General features: G+C 44.2%; 1 protein-coding gene across 6 annotated transcripts in view; it reads right to left on the bottom strand.

The window, feature by feature from the left end:
- Positions 1–19,712, bottom strand: part of GHR (growth hormone receptor) — a 1,047,683-nt gene that overhangs the window by 406,546 nt on the left and 621,425 nt on the right. For all 6 annotated transcript variants that reach the window (XM_086960591.1, XM_086960596.1, XM_086960593.1 and 3 more), the window contains one exon: positions 11,271–11,342. In XM_086960591.1, the coding sequence (XP_086816717.1) occupies positions 11,271–11,340 (70 nt within the window). In that variant the 5' untranslated portion in view covers positions 11,341–11,342. The remainder of the gene's footprint in view (positions 1–11,270; positions 11,343–19,712) is intronic.

The following is a 19,712-nucleotide window of genomic DNA, read 5'->3' as shown; positions in this document are numbered from 1 at the left end:
TCCTTTTAGAGTAATGCCATAATCCCAGGTGCCACGTGGCATGGTGCCACATGGATTGCTGCCAGTCGATTTCTAAGTGAGCAGCATGTCAACGTCGCTTCAGTGAACATCTGAGCTAGAGACTCACGCCACGACGCAGGCACGGCTTCCTATCGAAGAAATGAATACAGCGTGCAACCTCATACTTTGCTGCTTCCGGCCACGCTCTCGTCCAACAAAGCCAGTATTGGTATGCAATTCAACCCAGTTACTGCTTCTAAAATCTACAACTGGTGAAAACTGAACACAAACGAACTGTGCTAAGTTTGACTCAACAAAGAGATAACCTTGTGGAAAAACATGTAGTAAGACAGAGTGGTAGTAAACTGGCTAGATTGATTTTATTCTCACCCAAACACATTAGCGCCACTTTTACAGAGTTTGCCAGTGAAGCACTAGTTTTGTTTTCTTGTCTTTGTTTTCCCTGGGCTTGCAACTGGTGCACCAATCCTGGAGGTACTGCAATGTGTGGATTGGAAAACAAAATCTGTACTGCCGCTCCGCGTCCAGGGATGTGGTCTTTTTACCATACTGCTTATGTTCTGTAAGGGTATAAGCAATGGACATTGAAATGGGTCCATTCAGTTCCCTGTAGTCATGTCCTTAACTTTTCAGGCAAAAGCACTCACTGATTTCTGAATATTGAGTGTAAAAGCTATAAGGTAACCATGTTGTTCCTGCTTACATTTCACATGGTTTGCAAAATTTTGCATTCCTTATGCGTGTTTGTTTTTCCAGGATTTTGTTACTTTTTTTTGTAGGCCGCATATTGCTCTTGTCTAGTGCATAATTTAAATTGAGCAGCATCCAGGTGTTTATAGCCGGCAACAATTGGGTTGTATTTGAAGGCATTGTGAGTCTCTCAGTGGGGCAGTATGGTGTTCAGTGGGGGAGAGGATGTGGCACTATTGCCAGAGCTGCTGAATCTGGAACTGGGGAACCAAGTTCAGCCTTAATAACCAGTCCACCAGACCACTCTCTTGTGAGAGCACAATCCCATGCTAGACCTTAGGAGGCCCTGCAAGACGTTAGAAGCCCTGGTGTCTTAGCATCAGCAGATGGGCCCTAGCATGACAAGTGTAGGTTAACCTTCAAGGCTTGTCCACCACAATCCATACTAAAGTTCACCTCCAGTCTTGCGGGCCGACCTATGAAGCAGCACACCCTAGAACAACAGTGACTCTGTCACTGAGGTCACAGGACCCTTGAGAAGGGCCGACTCTAGGGCGGTGCAAGCGGTGTGACTGCACCACGGGCTGACTTTGGGTGGAGGCATTATGTTCACAAGAATATTATGGTTTTAAAAGCCTTGCTGCCTCCTTCCTGGCCTCCAGCAATTTTCAGCAACAATTAAAATGTCATGATGACTCTGGTGATTTATGTTCTTCGTAGAGAGAGATTGGAATTTTGTCTAGTGGAAGTTTTGACTCATTGATAGGTAGCTCAGAGAGTTAATGTGCCTGCTGCAAAGAACATGTACCATGAAGATCACAAAGTGTACATAATGTAAAAAGGTCAGTGGGCTATTGCTTTTGTCAGAGACAGTTGTTTGTTACTTGCAGTTTATAAGTTAAAAGCCTAACATAGAACAGTGAGCTATTAACTGTCATCTAATAGCCACATACAAACTGCAAGGTATAAATTATAGTGTTATGTTTTCCCCCCAGTCTTTGATTATCCTAATATTTCAAAAAGTGTTCTTTTGGACAGAAATCAATTCTGATTATTAAAGAGAACCCCCAACCATGGTATTACATTTTAAATTCTGAGTTTGTGTTTCTCCAGACCAATCACTATTAAACTATACGGCCTACTAGTATGGTTGTCATGTGACTGCTACACCCTGTATTCCTTAGTCGTATGTAACATTTTCTATATAGTGATTTACACACATATTGATGGTCTCTGTGTAATGTGTATGATGTAAAGTGCTCTGACACCCTACAATGGTAGGAGTGGCACTGTAAATCAAAATAAATGCATCTGAGAGAGAGTGTGGTTATGGAGACTTGAGAGGCACTGTTAAAGGGTGGTACTGAGGGAATCCATGGCAGAGGTGGTCACTGGAGGGCACTAACAAACATTAATGCACAGGGTGCCACCAGTGCTAAGGCCGGCCCTGCCCTTGAGGCAACTCTGCCTCACCTATAGGTACCTCAATTGGCCTTGCTTCATCTGTAGTAGCTGCAACTCACCATGAATTGGCAATGCAGGATCTGCACGCACACCAAACTAAGTTTGCAAACTTCACAGCCTCTCTGCTTCATTCACAAGCACTTTTAACATGTGCTGCCTGCTGTGGGGCCACTGGAATTAATCATGCAGCAAAGGAGGACAAAATTATGCCGCAGTGTTGACTAAATTATGCATAAAAAAAGGCTGCAGCGTAATGCAGTATATTTTCTGATATTTTATTGTTTTGACATGTGTGGCCATGCTAACAGTCTCTAGAAAGATTTTGCCTTATTAGTACCAGTGTAGCATACAAATGCAGCAGTGAGAAATGTGATCAGTCAATCTTTGCAATAGGCCATCCACTCCGCAGCAACACAAGTCACATTTTTTATTAACTTTTGATACGTTTGAGCTGCAAACAATTTATTAGTTTAAATGGTCAGATCATGCAGCAGATCTTGCATTATGAGGCAAAAATGGCAGAGCCATAATTATTTAGAAAACATTTGCTAACTAGGATATTTTGCCATTCATGTTTGAACTGCTGTTGTGCAAAAAGGGAGAAGTGCTAATGACAGAAACTCCATGGCTCGGAGACTAATGGCTTGTGCTTCCACAATTTATCCTATTTGGGACAGTCTGGGATTAGAAGCATAACCCACTTTGTGAATGTATTTGAATATCAATAACTCATTATAACCGTAAATAATCATGTGTATCCATTGGTTGATTAAACTGGGCAGTGAAATGCCAAACAGATACTAAAAATTGGGTTATTCCCGGCCTCTGATTCTCTGCTCACAGTTCCCCAACTTTTTTCTCCCACTTCGACCACTGGTTCAAACCAACAACGCCCTGAAGGAGACACGGCTAGGATGGTATAGGGGCTTTCATTGGTGGGTCATGGCAATCCAACTAGTTCTGAAAGCAGCTACTTGTCCTGCAGCCTACTTGGGAAAACATCACAGAGGCAGAGTGCTCAGTCTGTCCATTGTCGGACTGTTTTAGAGAATAATTTGTTAAACAGTCGGCAATCAAAGTCTAAACTTGTGTGCCTATTTTTAGGATGTTAATACTCAAAAGGTATAGTTCAGAATTGAGAATTTTTCAATATTACACCTGGAGTCTATTTTCGGGATGACATTTGCAGTTTGAATGGCCAAATGTGACTTTTATCAACGAGTGGGGAGTGGGCAAGGACGAAGAAAATGACCCACAGATGAATTTGACTTTCTTTTATCACTCCTGGAGTATGCATGTCAACTCTCGGAACGTTGCAGTTACCTGCATTTGGAACCCTTGCTGTGACTGGACCCACGACGCTGCCCCTAATTTCACGCCTGAGCGCTGCCTGTTAGTGGTTGCTGTTCCCCCCCGCCGCCGCTACCAGCCATCAGCGGCCACAGAGCGGGGGGACTACAACCCCCAGAATCCTTGGCGGGATTCTCCTCCCACAGATGCCCACTTCCGCGCCCGGAGGCACCAAAAGATTGCGGCATCCTCCGCGTCGCGGGACGCGCGCGGCGAGCCGTCTGTGGCCGTCCGGGGCTGGCCGAGGCTGGGCTGGGCCACCCCCTTTACCTCTGCTGGATTGTATGTTACCAAGACTTTGGCACGGGTATCAAGGTACTTTAGCCACACAAACTTATACTTGGCTATCTTATTGCATTCAATATGTCTAATAAACTGATCCCAGGTCACAGATCATTAAAAGGAGGCTCTATTCAAGGGACTTTGGATGCGTTGATGAGCCACGTCAGTGGTAGAAAAAGAAATCATGTTAACTGAACGGCGCATCTCTTTAGAATGTCAAAGGAAACGATCTTCCTTAGGGATTATTCAATTAGCAAAGACCCCTACGCAGGCTACTACTGGCTCGGAACCAACCGGTAGTATAGGAATACCCCTACAATTACAAGATCTCCCAGCAATCTCACCAACCCATAGTGATTCCCTTAGCACTGATTTTAGTCTGGGCATGAAATCTCCTTCACTGTTGGATGAGTCACTACTATTAATTTTTGGTAATCAAGTCCCAGACTATTTAAGCCCTATCAGGGACCCAGGGCAGGCCAATCCCATGAAAAGAAAGAGGGGTGGGGAAAAGCACAAAGGAAGTCGAGCAAAAGTGTGCAGGGCAGAAGGGACTCCCACTACATCTAAAAGTCCAGTATCAAGTGAAGCCACTCAAAGCCTGTTAAATACAGGCTTGGTGCAAGCGATAACGAATAACATCGAGCATTTAAATAAATCTCTGCTCCTGCCTTTAATCGAGAGGGTGAAACGTATGATGGAGCATTTAGGAGCCATTTCAGACACAGGGATTGCCAGCTCTAATTTATTAAAAGAAATGACAATTAAAAATCATACACCAAATATATCAGAGTTGAGGTCAGCGCCCCTAGCCTCTAAAGCCCCTGCAAAGGTGACCAATAGTAAGCAGCACCCTAAGACCCGTGACAATACTACAACGAGTGAGCCCGTAACACAAATCCCCCCTGATCCTATTAACCACAAGGAAGCACCAGACAATAGACAAGCAAACATAAAAGGTAATGAAACTTTGGCCGACACACTGAGGACCACCCACAAAGACAAGCAAACCTTAGGGTCTGTTCGACATATAGACCACACGAAAACACCAGACAATAGACAAGCAAACACGAAATGTAATGAAACTTTGGCCAACATACAGAGGACTACCCACAAAGACAAGCAAATCTTAGGGCCTGCGCGACATATAGACCTCCCACCAGAGGCCGAACCTCTTGTCATTGTTCTAACAGGGGTACCTGAGTTAGCAGCTGGAACATTCGAAAGGTACCAGACTCTGAAGAACAAAGTCATGTATTGGCTTAGAGTCCACAGGCCACTACCGCCCAATCTAGACGGCGAAATTTTGTTCGTTAGATACCGGGGATCACGAGGGAGGTATACTCGCCAAAGATTTAAGTTGTTTCTATCCAAAAGCGTTGGTGAGTAACCCCCTGAGAAAGGGAAATTACAACTTCTGTTCTGATATACATCCCATGTTCAACATTGCCACCTCAAATCGTTTTTCCTCACTTATGGGGCTGGAGGGGGTCGACTGACTCCCACATGGTAGCAATAAGATACAGGGGGACGGGGACATCTCAGAACCTGGATTAGCTAGCTCACTGGACAGGAACAGTGTGTGCCCGTCTTTTGAACCTCTAAAACAGGGCCCTGTCTGTCCCCTAGTGGCAGCCAGCGCCATACCTGCGGGCGATATACTTCCAATTTCTTTTCCTAGTCAAGGGGCTCAGTGGAGATGTAGTCCGACTTTAAATCCAGTAGTTGAGGGGGGCTCCACAGCTTTGGAATTTCCAGCTATGAGTATCATAGTGGAAGGTGGGGCTATTAACGCACCAATAACACAGCCAGTATACACAGGGAGAAAGGAGTGTAAGGAACTAAAACCCACTGCAGGGGAAAACAAGATCGTGATTCTATCATGGAACATTGCCGGGCTACGATCTAAAAGAGGGGACAGTAACTGGGAGACTTTTCTCTCAGCCCACCACATTATCGCCCTGCAGGAAACATGGGAAGGTAGAGAAGGCTACCACCTGGATGGTTACCAATCATTTAGCACATTTGCAACACCATCTACTATGGGGAGAGCTAGGGGGTGGGGGGGCTCCTACTGTTATTTAGTCTGAATTTACTGTATAAAACCACATTAATAGCGTCAAATTCTCAAAATATTTTAGCAGTAAGATTGGAGGGTGATAATTTGCCTACCATCCTGGTGATTAACTTTTACAACTCTTTTACCCGGTGTCATGAACTGGACCACCTAAGAGCACTATCTGGGTTTTTGGATGATTATGACGAGCAGTATGATAAGTTTTATTATCTTCTAGTGCTTGGCGATTTTAATATACATGTTTGTCATATGCACTGCTTAGAGAACATGGATCTTGAAAATGACTTATTTGGGTACATTCATTTTGAGCACTCAAAGAGTGAGTTGTTTCTGGAGAGATTCTTAGCTGCACACCATTTGTTTGCTCCAGTGCAAGAGGACAACGTTTAATGGGCAAGGCAAAATATCTACTATTGACTATATTTTAGTGTCATGCCCTATGAGTAATATAACAGGGTCTTTGTCCGTCACACAGACGGGACACAGTGATCATAACCCATTCACACTAGATATTAATATTAGGGCCCTTAAAAGTGTGACTGTGTCTGCACCTGTTACAAATCTAAAAATAGACCCCATATGTCAAGGCAGAAGATTAAGGTGGGAGATGATTACTCCTACTGATTTCCTGGAATGTCTGTATAGGAGCAACTCCGAGGATCTGACTTTATGTTTAAGTGCAAGTACAGATCCAAGGGATATCCTCTGTGCTTTTAATCGCATCATAGAGCAGGTAGCAACTAACTTGACTGTGAAAAGCAAATCAATGCCCAAGAAACTGGAAAATTGGTTTAACCAAGCCTGTACTGATTCCCACGGGGTCCTCCTAGAGGCCTTAAAAGAACCAGGTAAGGATCCCCAGAGGATTGCTCAGGCAAGAAGGGCCTATAAGAAGGCCATTAAACGGAGGAAAACTGAGCTGAAAGACATGGCCTGGGAGGAACTCTCCAAGGAAAGTGTCCTGAAAAGTAGCACTCAATTTTGGAGAGTGATTAATAGTCCGCTGTTTAGTGAATCAGACAATAAAAATAAGGATTGTATAATCCCATCAGAAAAGTGGGTGGAGCACTTCGGCGGACTCTATTCAGACTTAAACAACCCAGCATCCATGTTCAAAGGTGATTTTGATTAGGTAGGGAAAATTAATTTTACTGAGGGAGAAGTTTTGGTAGCCATCGAGTCCAAGGCCCACGGGAAAGCCCCAGGCCCGGACGGGGTTCCGGCAGACCTTTATAGGGCAGATCCCCATTACTGGGCAAAGATTTTAACTTCTGTTTTTAACGCAGCTACTGAAGTGGGACCCCCGTGTCCTGGGCCAAGGCGATCATTGTCCCAATATTCAAGAAGGGTTCAAGAGAGGACCCGGCCTGTTATCGTCCGATTTCCCTCTTGGACTCGGCGGCGGTAAAAATAATGGGAAAAGTTATTCTTGAGAGGCTGACAAATTGGCTGGAAGAGAATGCCGTCATCTCCGATCTTCAGTACGGATTCAGAAAAGGGAGAAGCACTGTTGGTCAGTGCCTCAACTTACACCTTGTCATAGGGAAATACACGGTCGCAAGGCAGGGGGACACACATCTAGCCTTTTTTTGGATTTGTCCACTGCCTTCGACCTTGTAAACCGTCAAACACTCTGGATTTACCTGTCTGATATTGGGTTGGCCCCGCACTGAAATCCTTCCTAGCTGACACTCACGAGAACACTAGTGCAGCCTTTCGCTTTAACGAAAATGGGAACCTGACGGACGCCTGGCCAGTGATGCGAGGGGTTAGACAGGGGTGCATCCTGGCTCCCCTGCTATTCACACTTTATATAAATAAGCTGGGTGATGCCTTTATTTCTGTGTGTAAGGACATCCCGAGAGTGGGTCAAAAAAAGATACCCGCTCTACTTTACGCAGATGACACTGTGTTAATGGCTAGGACAGCAAGAGGGCTACAATTACTTTTAGATTGTTTTATTAATTTTATGGACTCGCTGGACTTGAAAAACAATTTTAAAAAGTCACATACCATGTCACTAGGTAGTGGACAGGCAAAAAAGGCATCTTTCTTCTGTAAAGGTCAGGTGCTTACTAAAGTCCCTACCTTCCCATACTTGGGCATTGTATTTGATGATAGAAGGACATGGGCGATGCAACGAGCCCTGAAGAAAAACACTTTAGCGGGGGCCACTGGGGCCCTGCTGGGCTTTGCGATACGGATAGGCTGCAAACCACTACCGGCCATCATGAAAATCTACAATGCCAAATGTGTGCCCATGGTGTCGTATGGGATTGAGGTATGGGGCTACACCAAAGTGAATGAGATTCAAGCTGTAGAAAATATCTTTTTTAGAAAAGTGTTGTCGCTTCCTCACTCGGCAGCCACTTTTAACATACATGAAGACCTGGGGGCTGGCTACATTTCCGACCAGATTGCAGTGGTACCGATACTAAGGTGGTTAAGAATTTGGTCACAACAAACTCCGAATTAAAACAACTAATCATCCAAGACTGTCTGTCCTTAGACAAGGCCTTGGCGATACCCTGGATTCGTTATATTAAAACGCAATTGGATTCAATGGGTAGACCCGAACTGTTTACAAACCCCAGAGCCCTAAGCAAAATCGCTATCAGGGCGGTTAAATCCCAATTCTTAAACAGGGCGATGTTACAAAGGGAAGAAGATGAATTGGTTAAACCCTCGGTAAGAAATGTTGTCATGCAGCCGTACTTAACCTATATAAGCAAGCCATTTCACCTGTTTGTCTTACTAAGGTTTAAGCATAATATGTTACCGTGGCTGCTATCCTTCCCCAACTCTGAGCAAAACGTGCTCCACATGATCTTCTTTTGTAAGTTTTATGTACTATCACGTAAGAAATTCATCTTGCTACTGTTAAGAGGTTATAATTTAAAGCAGGTCAGACCAGCCCTGGCCTGTCTACAAATGCTTGGCACCACTGTGGTATGTTTTGGGGTCTCGAGTTATATCATCGGGGCGATGAGATGTAGAAAGAAACTATCGTTATCCTAAACTGCAAGCCTCATTTGGAATGCTGGCCCCAGCTATTTTTAAGTAATTTTATGCTGTGTCTAGTTTTAGATGAATTTTGGAGTTTTTAGCCTAACATTAATTTTTAGCGGGTGAAAAACTTTTTAATCCCGTTTTATATGTTCGCCAAATGTAAAGCGCTTTTCATCTTCATAATGTACTCAGATGTGTTGGATGCGATATGTTAATATGATTGTGAAATGTAATATTATTGTACTTTGATGGTTTTGAACTTTTTAACCGAATAAAGTAAATCTTTGACTTTGACTTTGCATGTCAGTCAAACATGGAACAACTGTCCACTGAACTACATGACATGGGGTATCAGAACATGCAGCATACACAAATTAGAGGTTGTACAACAGTAATGTGGGAAAAGGAACCAGAAGTCACTGGAAAAGTAGTATTTGGCTCTTTCTCAGCAAACGAATGCCCACATAAGGGTAAAGAACACCTGGAAATATAATTTGTTCAAAAATGTCATAAAAATATTGCAGATTTTTACTGCTTGCACCCGGTTTAAGCATACTTCCATACAAGCATTTTCAAAATACTGGAATCCTCTTAAAAACAGAGGTCAATAATTGATCATCTTGGAAGAAGTTTTATTAGCTATTAAGGTTAAAAAAAAAAATCAGATTTATATATTTTTGCGGAAGGCATCATATTGATATATGGAAGATTCATGAAATAGCTCATAAACTTTCACAACAGTCAAGGAAGGTTCTGTACCACGGGGTTAATAGGCACATGCTACCAATGGGTATTACACACTCAGGTGCCTTGGCTTTACAGGATGTTTAGTTGAAATCTGACGTCAACAACACAGTTTTCAGGAATCTACTGCCCTGCACATAACTGGGTTCACTCTGTAGTATGGATTAAGACTGTTGCAACATCTGAGCCTTGAACCACATGTGTAAAATAGATCTTCTGAAAACCCTGCTATGTAGAGGGGCCTCCACTTTTCACTAGCCTCCTTTTGGCCAATGGCTTGTTTGGGTCTCACCTGCTGACCGCTTTGACTGTCTACTATCAAAGACCTATTGTAAGCAATAAAATACATAGAGTTGACATGGGTCCAGCCTCTTCTTCATGACTGGTTGGCTTTCTTGTCCATCTCTCTTCGCCTCTACTGGTTCTAAGGCTTTCATCCTGCTCTTGTATTTGTCCCGCTCACTGTGTTTTGACTGCATTGCATGCATCCTTAGACATCAGACCTTGCAATGCAGTGCATTTCAGAAACTGTATTCTCTCTTTATCACTGCCTGCCCCTCCTATGTCCACTCTTGATATCTTCATTGAAAAGAATCCCCCTCCCCCAACCTGTGGCCGCTTTCCTCCCCGGCCCCCAAATCTCGCCACTCCGGACGACTAACTTGACATTCTTTTTTATCATTTCAAAATGTTCACCTACGCATATCCATAGGCAGGTACATGCAAAGGTGTTCTTTCAATTTCTTTGATTATGATTTACTGAGAATCCCCCGCCAAAAAGCATTGGGCGTGACTCTCAACCCTTTAATGAGCAGTGTAAGTGAGAGGCAGACTGCAAGTCCCTGGTTAAAAGGTGGTGACAGCCCTGGTCAGGAAGGTAACTGCCATAAATATAATCCTCTGCTTTCATTGAAGCCCCACTGTAGCTGTACACACCATCACTGCTAATGATTGATACATTGAAAACAACCAGTTGAAGTACTAAGTCATTTAAAGTAGTAGGCAAATGTTTTACCACACACTTAATTGTTTTTGCATGATCTAATTGTGAGGCATTACTAAAGTGGCTTGACACTTGGCTAATTGCCCAAACCCTATTACCTTCTGCCATAGCCTTCACTCAGACCGTTAATCCATTGTGCATTACAGCTACAACAACACATAAGCATAAAATAAATTAATGTTAGTATAGATCACAATAGAAATAATGTCTATGTAAGCTTCAACATTTGGCTTGCTTTTACAGCCTCCCAGGTCTGCACTGTTTCTGTTCGAAATGCTTCAAGCAATAAAAACAATCACTGGCAACACTAACAGGTCTTTCCTATGCGTGAGCTATTAGCTTTGCCAATGTCTTTTAGCCATTATGTAGAGCAACGCAGGTTAGCTCATCCCATCTGATTTGGCTAAATAGAACATACACAAACCCATCCACTTCATGGTTAATGGTAAGGTCAACTTATACTATGTCTACTGCATATTATCCGATCAATGATCCTAAACTAAAAATAGATCATGAACGTACAACCAATAAAAAATATAGAGGAAATATATTTTCATAGAACCTGAAACTTGCTCCTTAATAAGGAATTAGGGCCATTGCAGTATGAAAAGGATTATGAAAGCTACTTACTTTCATTTGGCGAAAGCGAAACCGTTCTGCAGAAAAGCATCAAAGTAAACAGAAGCAGCCAAAGCGCCATTCCTGCAATTATAAGTAATAATTAAAAAAAATAAAAACACACAGTGCAATTTACTCCAGGTTTTACTGTATACAAATGCATACAAGACAATAATAAATCATAGCGAAGGCAGTTCATAAACTATTCATACCACATTACAATCAGAACAGATGACATTTCAGAGAGGTAAAATAAAAGCCTGTTTGAGGATGAACTGTCAGCTACTAACTGGACGCAAAACCTGGCAGACACCATTGTGCTTTGAACTAGTGGCGCCACGTTTGCCTTGGCCAAAATAACTAGAGGACACGTTCTACAGCTAACTCTTGGCTAGTAATTTCCAAAACAAGTTAAATAATACGTGTCTTATGATCCTGTGTAATGGGCTAACAGTAGAGAAATAAATTGCCTCTTTGTTGGTGTTTTATAGTAATTGCAAATTATATTTACATATCGCTTGCTACCCTCGACGACGCCTTGAAGCTCTTTGCGGCGTGTTGCCCGCTACTCCGGGAACCAAGGTTAGAGAGGTTAATAGATGATTAGTTATACACTTTTTTCTTTTCATTCGCTTCTATATTATTTGTGTTAGGTTTGTGCCCTTTAATTCTTGTTAGTTTAGTGTTTAGAGTGGGTATAGAATGATGGGAATGGACTTAAAAGTGGAAGTAATTATTTCTGTCTGTAAATAGTGCAAGTCTGTTAGCTGGCTGTCATGGGTAAACAAGCATTGGCAAAGCCAACAGGTCTCGCCATAGGCGAGCTTTTGCCTTTGGCGATTGCGTGGGGGTGGGGACCGGGGGCAGGGAGGGAGAAACTGACAAGGGGTAGAAGAAACAGGGACGGGAGGGCAGAGGGAGGAGAAACAGGAAAGAGAGGGTGGATGTGAGAGAGCGCAATTTGAATGGAAAATATATCCGTACCATATTTACAGGCTTGTAATGTAAAGATTAGCATTGTAATGTAAAGTTAGAACTTGTAACGTGAAATTAGCATTGTAGCGTAAAGTTAGCACATGTAACTTTAGTAATGAGAAATGTATATGTATTTACTCTAGAATGTGCATTAGAATTAGAAAGGCCCGTATATAGGTTGGGCTAAAATAGAAACGTGTGAAAATGCTTAAGAACAGTAGAACGTGCTAAACGGAATTCATGTACGTATGCAATTAATTAAACGGAGAAAGAGATGAAATGTAAATTGAAGAAATGTGCAGATTACATAGCACTGTATAAGAACGAGGGTATAACATTGTATTTTATGTAACATGGATTCGATTATAATGAATAAGTTACTAATTCGACTATGTATATGTGGGTTAAAAGTCATACCGTATAGAAGAGTTTGTAGGAATTCTAGAATGGTGTGTTCATATGCTATTTTAACCTAACGGACCAAGGGTTCGCAAGAGTGTAGTCCACTGCATGTAATTTAGTGGTCCCAGGGATAGGGGGATAGCTTTGATCTGTACGTGCGAGCCAAGAGTCAAAGGTCTCGTTAAGTTAAAGTGACAAGGCTGGATGAAGTTTATGGTCTAGTGCGATAAGGGACGTTTGGAATTTGGGGTCCTGTTTCGAAGTGTCTGTTTTCGAAGTGACCAGGGGGTTACAATCACAATTGTAATGAATAGAGCTCTGTTGAAGTGATAGACTTTGGTCTGGAGGTGTCAACTGGAATGTCATGAGGTTACCAGCACGACGGAGACGGCGCCTTGAGAAGCAAGGTCAACTTAACAGACGACTTGAAGAGACGAAACTATGGAAAAAACCAGAAGCATGACTACGTGAAATGTGTACGTGGTGGGCGTCTCAAAGGGGCGTTCCATCCATGCTGTGATTTTGTATTTAGGGACAGCACCCTGGGGAGAAGAGAGCAGAAGAGAGCAGATGGCCTGAGCGAGAGAGTAGAGAGCAGTAGGCCGAGGACCCTTAGAGAGCGGATGGGTAGGCAGAAAGGGTACTGCTTCTCGACATAGGTTTCATCAGAGATTAAGAGAGTTTGAACTTCTTTGGAAGTCAAACGGCTGACACCTTTTTAGGTAAAGAACTTGTTGAGTAGGGATGTCATCTAGCATAGAGTAGGGACAGATTTAACTTGTTCATTCTTTTCTGTAAATGACGCAGCATATCCATTTTGTGTCTATGCTATTCAATTTGCTGATTCTAGAATTGGTTTTGATTGTATTCTTTTGTAGACTGAGATTCTTTAGGGAATTTATGTTTCTTTTAGTTCCTGTATACTTGTTGAATCTTATATTGAGAGGATTGTATTTGCAAATTACTTTGGGATTATATTAAATTTTTAAACTCTAACAGTCGTAAGTGGTTGTTCAGAGTTGCGTCAGTCTATGGGGTTGATTTAACTTATATGGGTTTGCCTTTTACTCAATGACAGTCAATAATCGATCCAAAAAGGATGAATGAGATAGGTATCTAGGTGATCAGATAAGATATCAAAATCTCATTCCCCGCAGTTGGTAGCAGAGGATGGTTGGCTTCTTGAGGAAGGCAACCTAGGTTAGGTCTAGATTACCCCAAGGCCCCTAGTCATCGATGACCAGAAGAAGAATCCCTGCCGAAGAAGGTGCTGACGGTGCGAGAGAGAAAAGCAGCAGAGTCGGTCGAGAGTGAGTATAAGGGTCATGCGTTGCCAGATTGCGGTGTTTTGTGTTGTACCTGTGTTGTAATGTCAAGTGGAGTTGAATGCCTGTAGTGTGATTGGGGGAAGGTTGTGAGCGCGCGCAACCGGATAAAAATCTTAAGTCCAAAGAAGGGCTTAAGTGGTTCGGGTGTATCGAACACCCAGAGTAATTGTCTAACATTGTAAAGGGGGTCATGAGGTACCATTGATCGCCCGTTGGACCGAGATAGGGGGAATGTCAGAGTGAGTGTATGAGTAACGGACGCTGGTCGGACGTTTACTGTGTGTAAGTAACCTATCAGTTAAGGCGAGCGACGTCTCGTCAGTTGAGGTGACAATTCCAGTTAGACTGTGGACATACAGTCAAGAAAAGTGATCGCTTGGTCGGAAGTAGTCATTTTTCGGTGTATGAATGAGACGCATGCAAGACCGCGAGACGAGCTGAGAAAGGAGGGGAACTGCTGCAGAGGGGACAAGTGACGTCAGCGTAGAGCCGCGCTGGGATTGGCTGGTCAGCGTAGAACCGCGCTGGGATAGGCTGGTCAGCGAGAGACGCGCAGGGATTGGTGATTTGTCATCGGGAAGTAAACAAGGAAGAGAATTAAGAAAAATCGTAGATTCTTGAAAATGCAGTGTTTTAAACGTTTATGGGCGATCTTTAAGAGAGATAGAGGGAACTCGTATGCGGGGGAAGAAGCCCCACCAGAAGGCACACCAGCTTATTATATGGCTGTGAATGTTGGGTTACACTCAATATTATGGATCTCCGAGTGGAGTAAGCTAACAGAAGGAAATAAGGAACAGACGTTCCCGAGATACGGAACGTTTAGGTTAGAAGCATTGAATCAGCTGAAAGCGGTAATGCTCGCAACGAGACCTCTACCGAGGCCAACACAGTTCGAAGCCCTCAGTGCATGGTTCAGGGCGGCAAACGACAGGAGCCTGAATAGGCGCCAAGAAAGAGTGAGACGATCTGTAAGAGCAGTGCAGGATGCTAAATGGGATGATGAAGCTAAAAAGTGGAGTGTGCAAAGAATAGAAGCAGACAAACTGTACCCAATGCTAGAGGCTACGGGAGAAAAGAAACCTCCAGAAGAGGATGAGGAGAGCGAGACGGAGGAGGAACTGATAGATAGGCTATTATTAGACAGACCACCTCCGTACAACAGAGAAGCCGAAAGTCCCGAACTACAGCAGGGGGACGGGGCTAGGAAAGGGGAATATACACCGCTCCCTGTAACAGAGTGGGAACCCAAGAAAGGTGAGGAAGTACCTCAATCTAGTCCAGTACAGAGAGTAGTAGGAAGATTTGTGGTACAGAAGGGGCCAGAAACGGAGTGTACAAGGTCGTATCAACTGCCAGATGCTCTACAAGTACCTGTTACCATAGGTCCTATAGTGTCAATCTACAACCCGGAGGGAGCCCAGCCGGAGGAACAGGCACAGTGGGACAGGGAAAGGGCAGAGATGGAAACTAGGAACAATACGATTGATTCCCAAAGGCAGTTGCTAGGACCAAGAAGTCGGAGTACACCATTGGATCCAGTAACGAATCCCTGGGTAGAACAGGTGGGTCAGAGAGGACAGATGGATTTGAGGGAACCGAAACCGAAATACTTTAAGGAGTTAAGAGAGTACTTGAAGGAATGGGATGCTGCCGTAGAGACTCAGAATAAAAAGATAGAAACAGAAACCGAATGGAGAGATCAAGATAACAGGATCCTCTCTCACTGCGGAGCTGGCGAAAGCAGTCCGGAGTGGGAGAGAGGGAGTCAAGGAAGCAAAGGAGATACTCGCTATACCATCGGTGGCAATAGACAAATGTGTGATGACAAGAGTACAGGATGTGGGGGAGTGCCTCGCCCCATCCTTAGTGAGGGAGAACAAAGGACACAGGAGTACTGAAATAGTTACATGTGCACTCACCATACCCCGGACGAAAATGTGCGACATTGGAGTCACGAGAGTATGGAGAGTCGCGAAAGGTCTCGCCATGCATCCAGTGATCACGGACGGGATCGCGGGAACATGGAGGGCCGTGAGGGACCTTATCGTTTATTGAGTGACACCAGACAGCAAGGGAGTTGCAGTGATTCAGAACAGAACGGAGGATCCTACCTTGCATCTAGAGAAACCGAGCCGAAAAGACAGAATGCAGTGATAGGGAATAGAACATTGTTCCACCATACCCCTAGGGAAGATGGGAAAGCTTGGGACCTAGAGAGGTGGGAACAAAGAGAAGCAAGAAGGACTCCTCATAACTCACCTGTGCCTAGACGGAGGACTCGTAGTGGGGGTGAGAGGGATGTAAACGAACCACCTAGGAGTGAGGTACTGAGAGCTGAGATAAAAGCAAAACGGCTCGATGTAACCAGTTTAAAATCAGATTTGGATGAAATAATAGACGGCACATTGCCAATGGAAAGGATCGAACTGTATGAACAGGATGAAATACTGTTTATGGCTAAGGATGTTACTCGGAAAGCGAGGTCAGTCCATGAAAAATTATCTGAGTTGGCAAACAGGTATATGATAGACCTATCAAGAACAAAAGCTTTACAGGGTAACCACAGGCTAAATTGCACGGATCAGGATCTAGATGAGCGTAGGACGATCGGGCTGAAAATACACATAAAAGAACTGATCCTGAGTATCAGAATGTGGAGGGATTTGGACAAATGGGAGGAAAGATGGTCCAAGAGGGGAACCGTCAGAAGGAGCATACTTGCGGGGTCCCCGGAGGGAGGGCTAATGCGAATGGAAGCTTTCCCTTTGCGAGAAATCGCGAACGGAAACTATGTGCATGTGCCCTGGAGTAGGGGGGATCTAGCGGCATTTACCAATTCCTTCCCAAAGCTAAGGGAGAATCCCGTCGAATGGTACAAACAGGTAGAGAGGTTCGTGAAAATCTCTAAAGTACTGTGGGTCGACTTGAACACCCTGTTTGATATCGTAGTACCCGGAGATTTGTGGACGGCATGCAAGCTTAGTGTTGAATGGCCCATTTCCGAACCGGATAGAGATGCCCAGACGAATGGACCATCAGAGAAAGTCATGGAAAAGTACGAGAGGGTAATGGCATGGCTGAAAGAGAAGGTGCCGTTGCAGGACATAGACTGGGTTAAGATAGATCGAACCACTCAGGAGCCTAAAGAGACCGTTCACGAGTACTATGAGAGATTGCTGAAAGCATTCAAACAGTACAGTGGATTGGACGTGATGGATCCTAAAGACATAGGACAGTTTGTGTCGAAGTTCGTCCTGGGATTGAGATCAGACATAAGCCTAATGATTCAACAGCATTTGATCTGTTGGCAAAACAAACCTTTAGATGAGATCCTGAGGTATGCGAGGTATTGTAGCGATGAAATAGATTCGAAAGCAAAGAAACTTAAGGAGAAGCTGATGTTGGTGCAGATGCAGTCAGCTGGAAAGGGTGGACAGCGGCAGCAGGGAACAGGAACCCTAGGGAAAAAACAGATTAATCAAAGCAGAGATGAGGAGGAAAAACCGAGACCTAGGGTAGATATTGCGACACTGAAAAAGACAACGAGGTGCCATCAGTGTAACGAGGTGGGACATTGGAGACGCGAGTGTCCCTATAATGTCGAGATGGGGGAATTTGAACAGGAGGAGGATGAGGTTCAGAACAACCTGGTGAAGGGAACAGCGGTCCCGAAGGGAAAGTTTATCAAAGGGGGGACTCAGACTCCTCGACCTCAGTTCCCTCAACCGCCTCGCATTGCAAATGGAGGGAAAACCTATAGGCAACTACCACTGTTCGTAGGAGGAGAAGAATGCTACTACGTTGATCCCCTTACAGGACAGCGAGTGAATAGGGAAGAAGACTGTACCCTAGGGGCAGCCCTGGAGGTAGATCAGAGAGGACCATACGTGGAGGCTGATGTGGCTGGATGTCCTACGACCTTTTTGGTGGATACGGGGGCCACTCGATCCACTCTGAGATCGGCGGTAGTCCCAGGTCTGCCAATGTCAGGAGAGACAATCCAGGTGGTAGGAGTCGCAAATAGGAGAATGACGAATCCTCTGACAGAACCGGTGTCAGTGAAAATAGGGAAATACAGTGATGAACACCAGTTTGTGATTTGTGATTCAAGCCCTGTGTGTCTGCTAGGAAGAGATCTGTTGTGTAAACTAAACTGCACTATATATTGCACACCTGAAGGAGTAGAAGTGCAGACTAACGACGATGATGCCGACTTTAAGGTTGTGAACTCACAGGGATGTGTGGAACTATACCCTACCTTAACGGTGGAGGAGCTTCCACCGGACCTGAAGGAGATGGTGTCAGCTGAGGTGTGGGATTTTACTGGAGAAGAAATAGGACTGATCAAAGGGGTAGAACCGGTAAAGATCATGGTAAAACCCAATGCCGACTACCCAAGAACATCACAATATAAGTTGACACCGGAGACGATTGCAGGAATAAAGCCTGTGATCGAATCTATGATTAAACAGGGAATATTGAAGGAGATCGTGGGAAGTCCATGTAACTCCCCGATTATGGGTTTGCAGAAGCCTAGTGGGAAGTACAGAATAGTGCAGGATCTTCGAAAGATTAATAATATTGTTGTTTCATGTTGTCCAGTGGTACCGAATCCATCAGTAATATTGTTTCAGATACCGTTCCAAGATGAATGGTTCACGGTGATAGACCTGTGCCAGGCTTTCTTTTCAATCCCCTTAGATGAGGAAAGCCAATACCTTTTTGCTTTTAAGCTGGAAAATCGCGTTTTAACATGGTGTCGTATTCCTCAGGGGTATACAGAAAGCCCATCGATTTTTAACCAGCTGCTGAAGAAAAATCTTGAAAGTCTAGTACTGCCCATGAACTCGGTTCTGGTCCAGTACATAGACGACCTACTTGTGGCGTCAGAAACTGAGGAGGCTTGCAAAGTAGACACCATTACCTTACTAAATCACTTGGCCGAGAACGGACACAAGGTATCTCCAAGTAAATTGCAGTATTGTCTGACAGAAGTGCAATACTTGGGCCACAGGATTGAAAAGGGAAAACGGAAGGTGTCTCCAGACAGAATAGAGGCGATCATGAAAATGAGTGCGCCCAAAACACAAAGAGAAGTCAGGATGTTTCTAGGCATGGTCGGTTATTGTCGGCAGTGGATAGCCAACTTTTCACTGAAGGCAAAACCTTTACAAAAACTGACGCACAAGGGGGTGAGCGATCCGGTACCATGGGACAAAGATTGTTTGATGGCGTTTTTGCAGCTGAGGGAGGACTTGTGTCGTGCCCCGGCTTTGGGAATGCCTGATTACGAGAAACCATTCTTGCTTTACTGCTGTGAAAGGGAAGGTTGTGCTTTATCAGTTTTGGCCCAGATACATGGAAATGCCCGTAGACCAGTTGCATACTTTTCGGCTACCTTAGATCCAGTAGCCGCAGCGTTGCCCGGATGTCTCAAATCCGTTGCTGCAACGGGTGTCAGCATTGAAAGGTGTGAAAATGTGGTTATGGGACATCAGTTAGTGGTGTACGTACCGCATTCTGTGGAATTGTTAATGACTAGGACCAAGACTCAGCATCTGACGAATAGCAGGCTCACACGCTATGAGCAAGTCATATTGGCTGCTGAGAATGTGACCCTAAAAAGATGCTCTGTCTTGAATCCTGCTACTTTGATGCCACTTCCTAATGATATTGATGATGAAGTTTGTACAGATCACGACTGCCTTGATGTGACTGAACTATGCACCAAACCAAGACCAGATAT

Source organism: Lissotriton vulgaris, chromosome 3_1 (assembly GCF_964263255.1).
Source record: "Lissotriton vulgaris chromosome 3_1, aLisVul1.2, whole genome shotgun sequence".
Classification (NCBI taxonomy): Eukaryota; Metazoa; Chordata; class Amphibia; order Caudata; family Salamandridae; genus Lissotriton; species Lissotriton vulgaris.
This window is presented reverse-complemented; position numbering and strand designations above follow the sequence as displayed.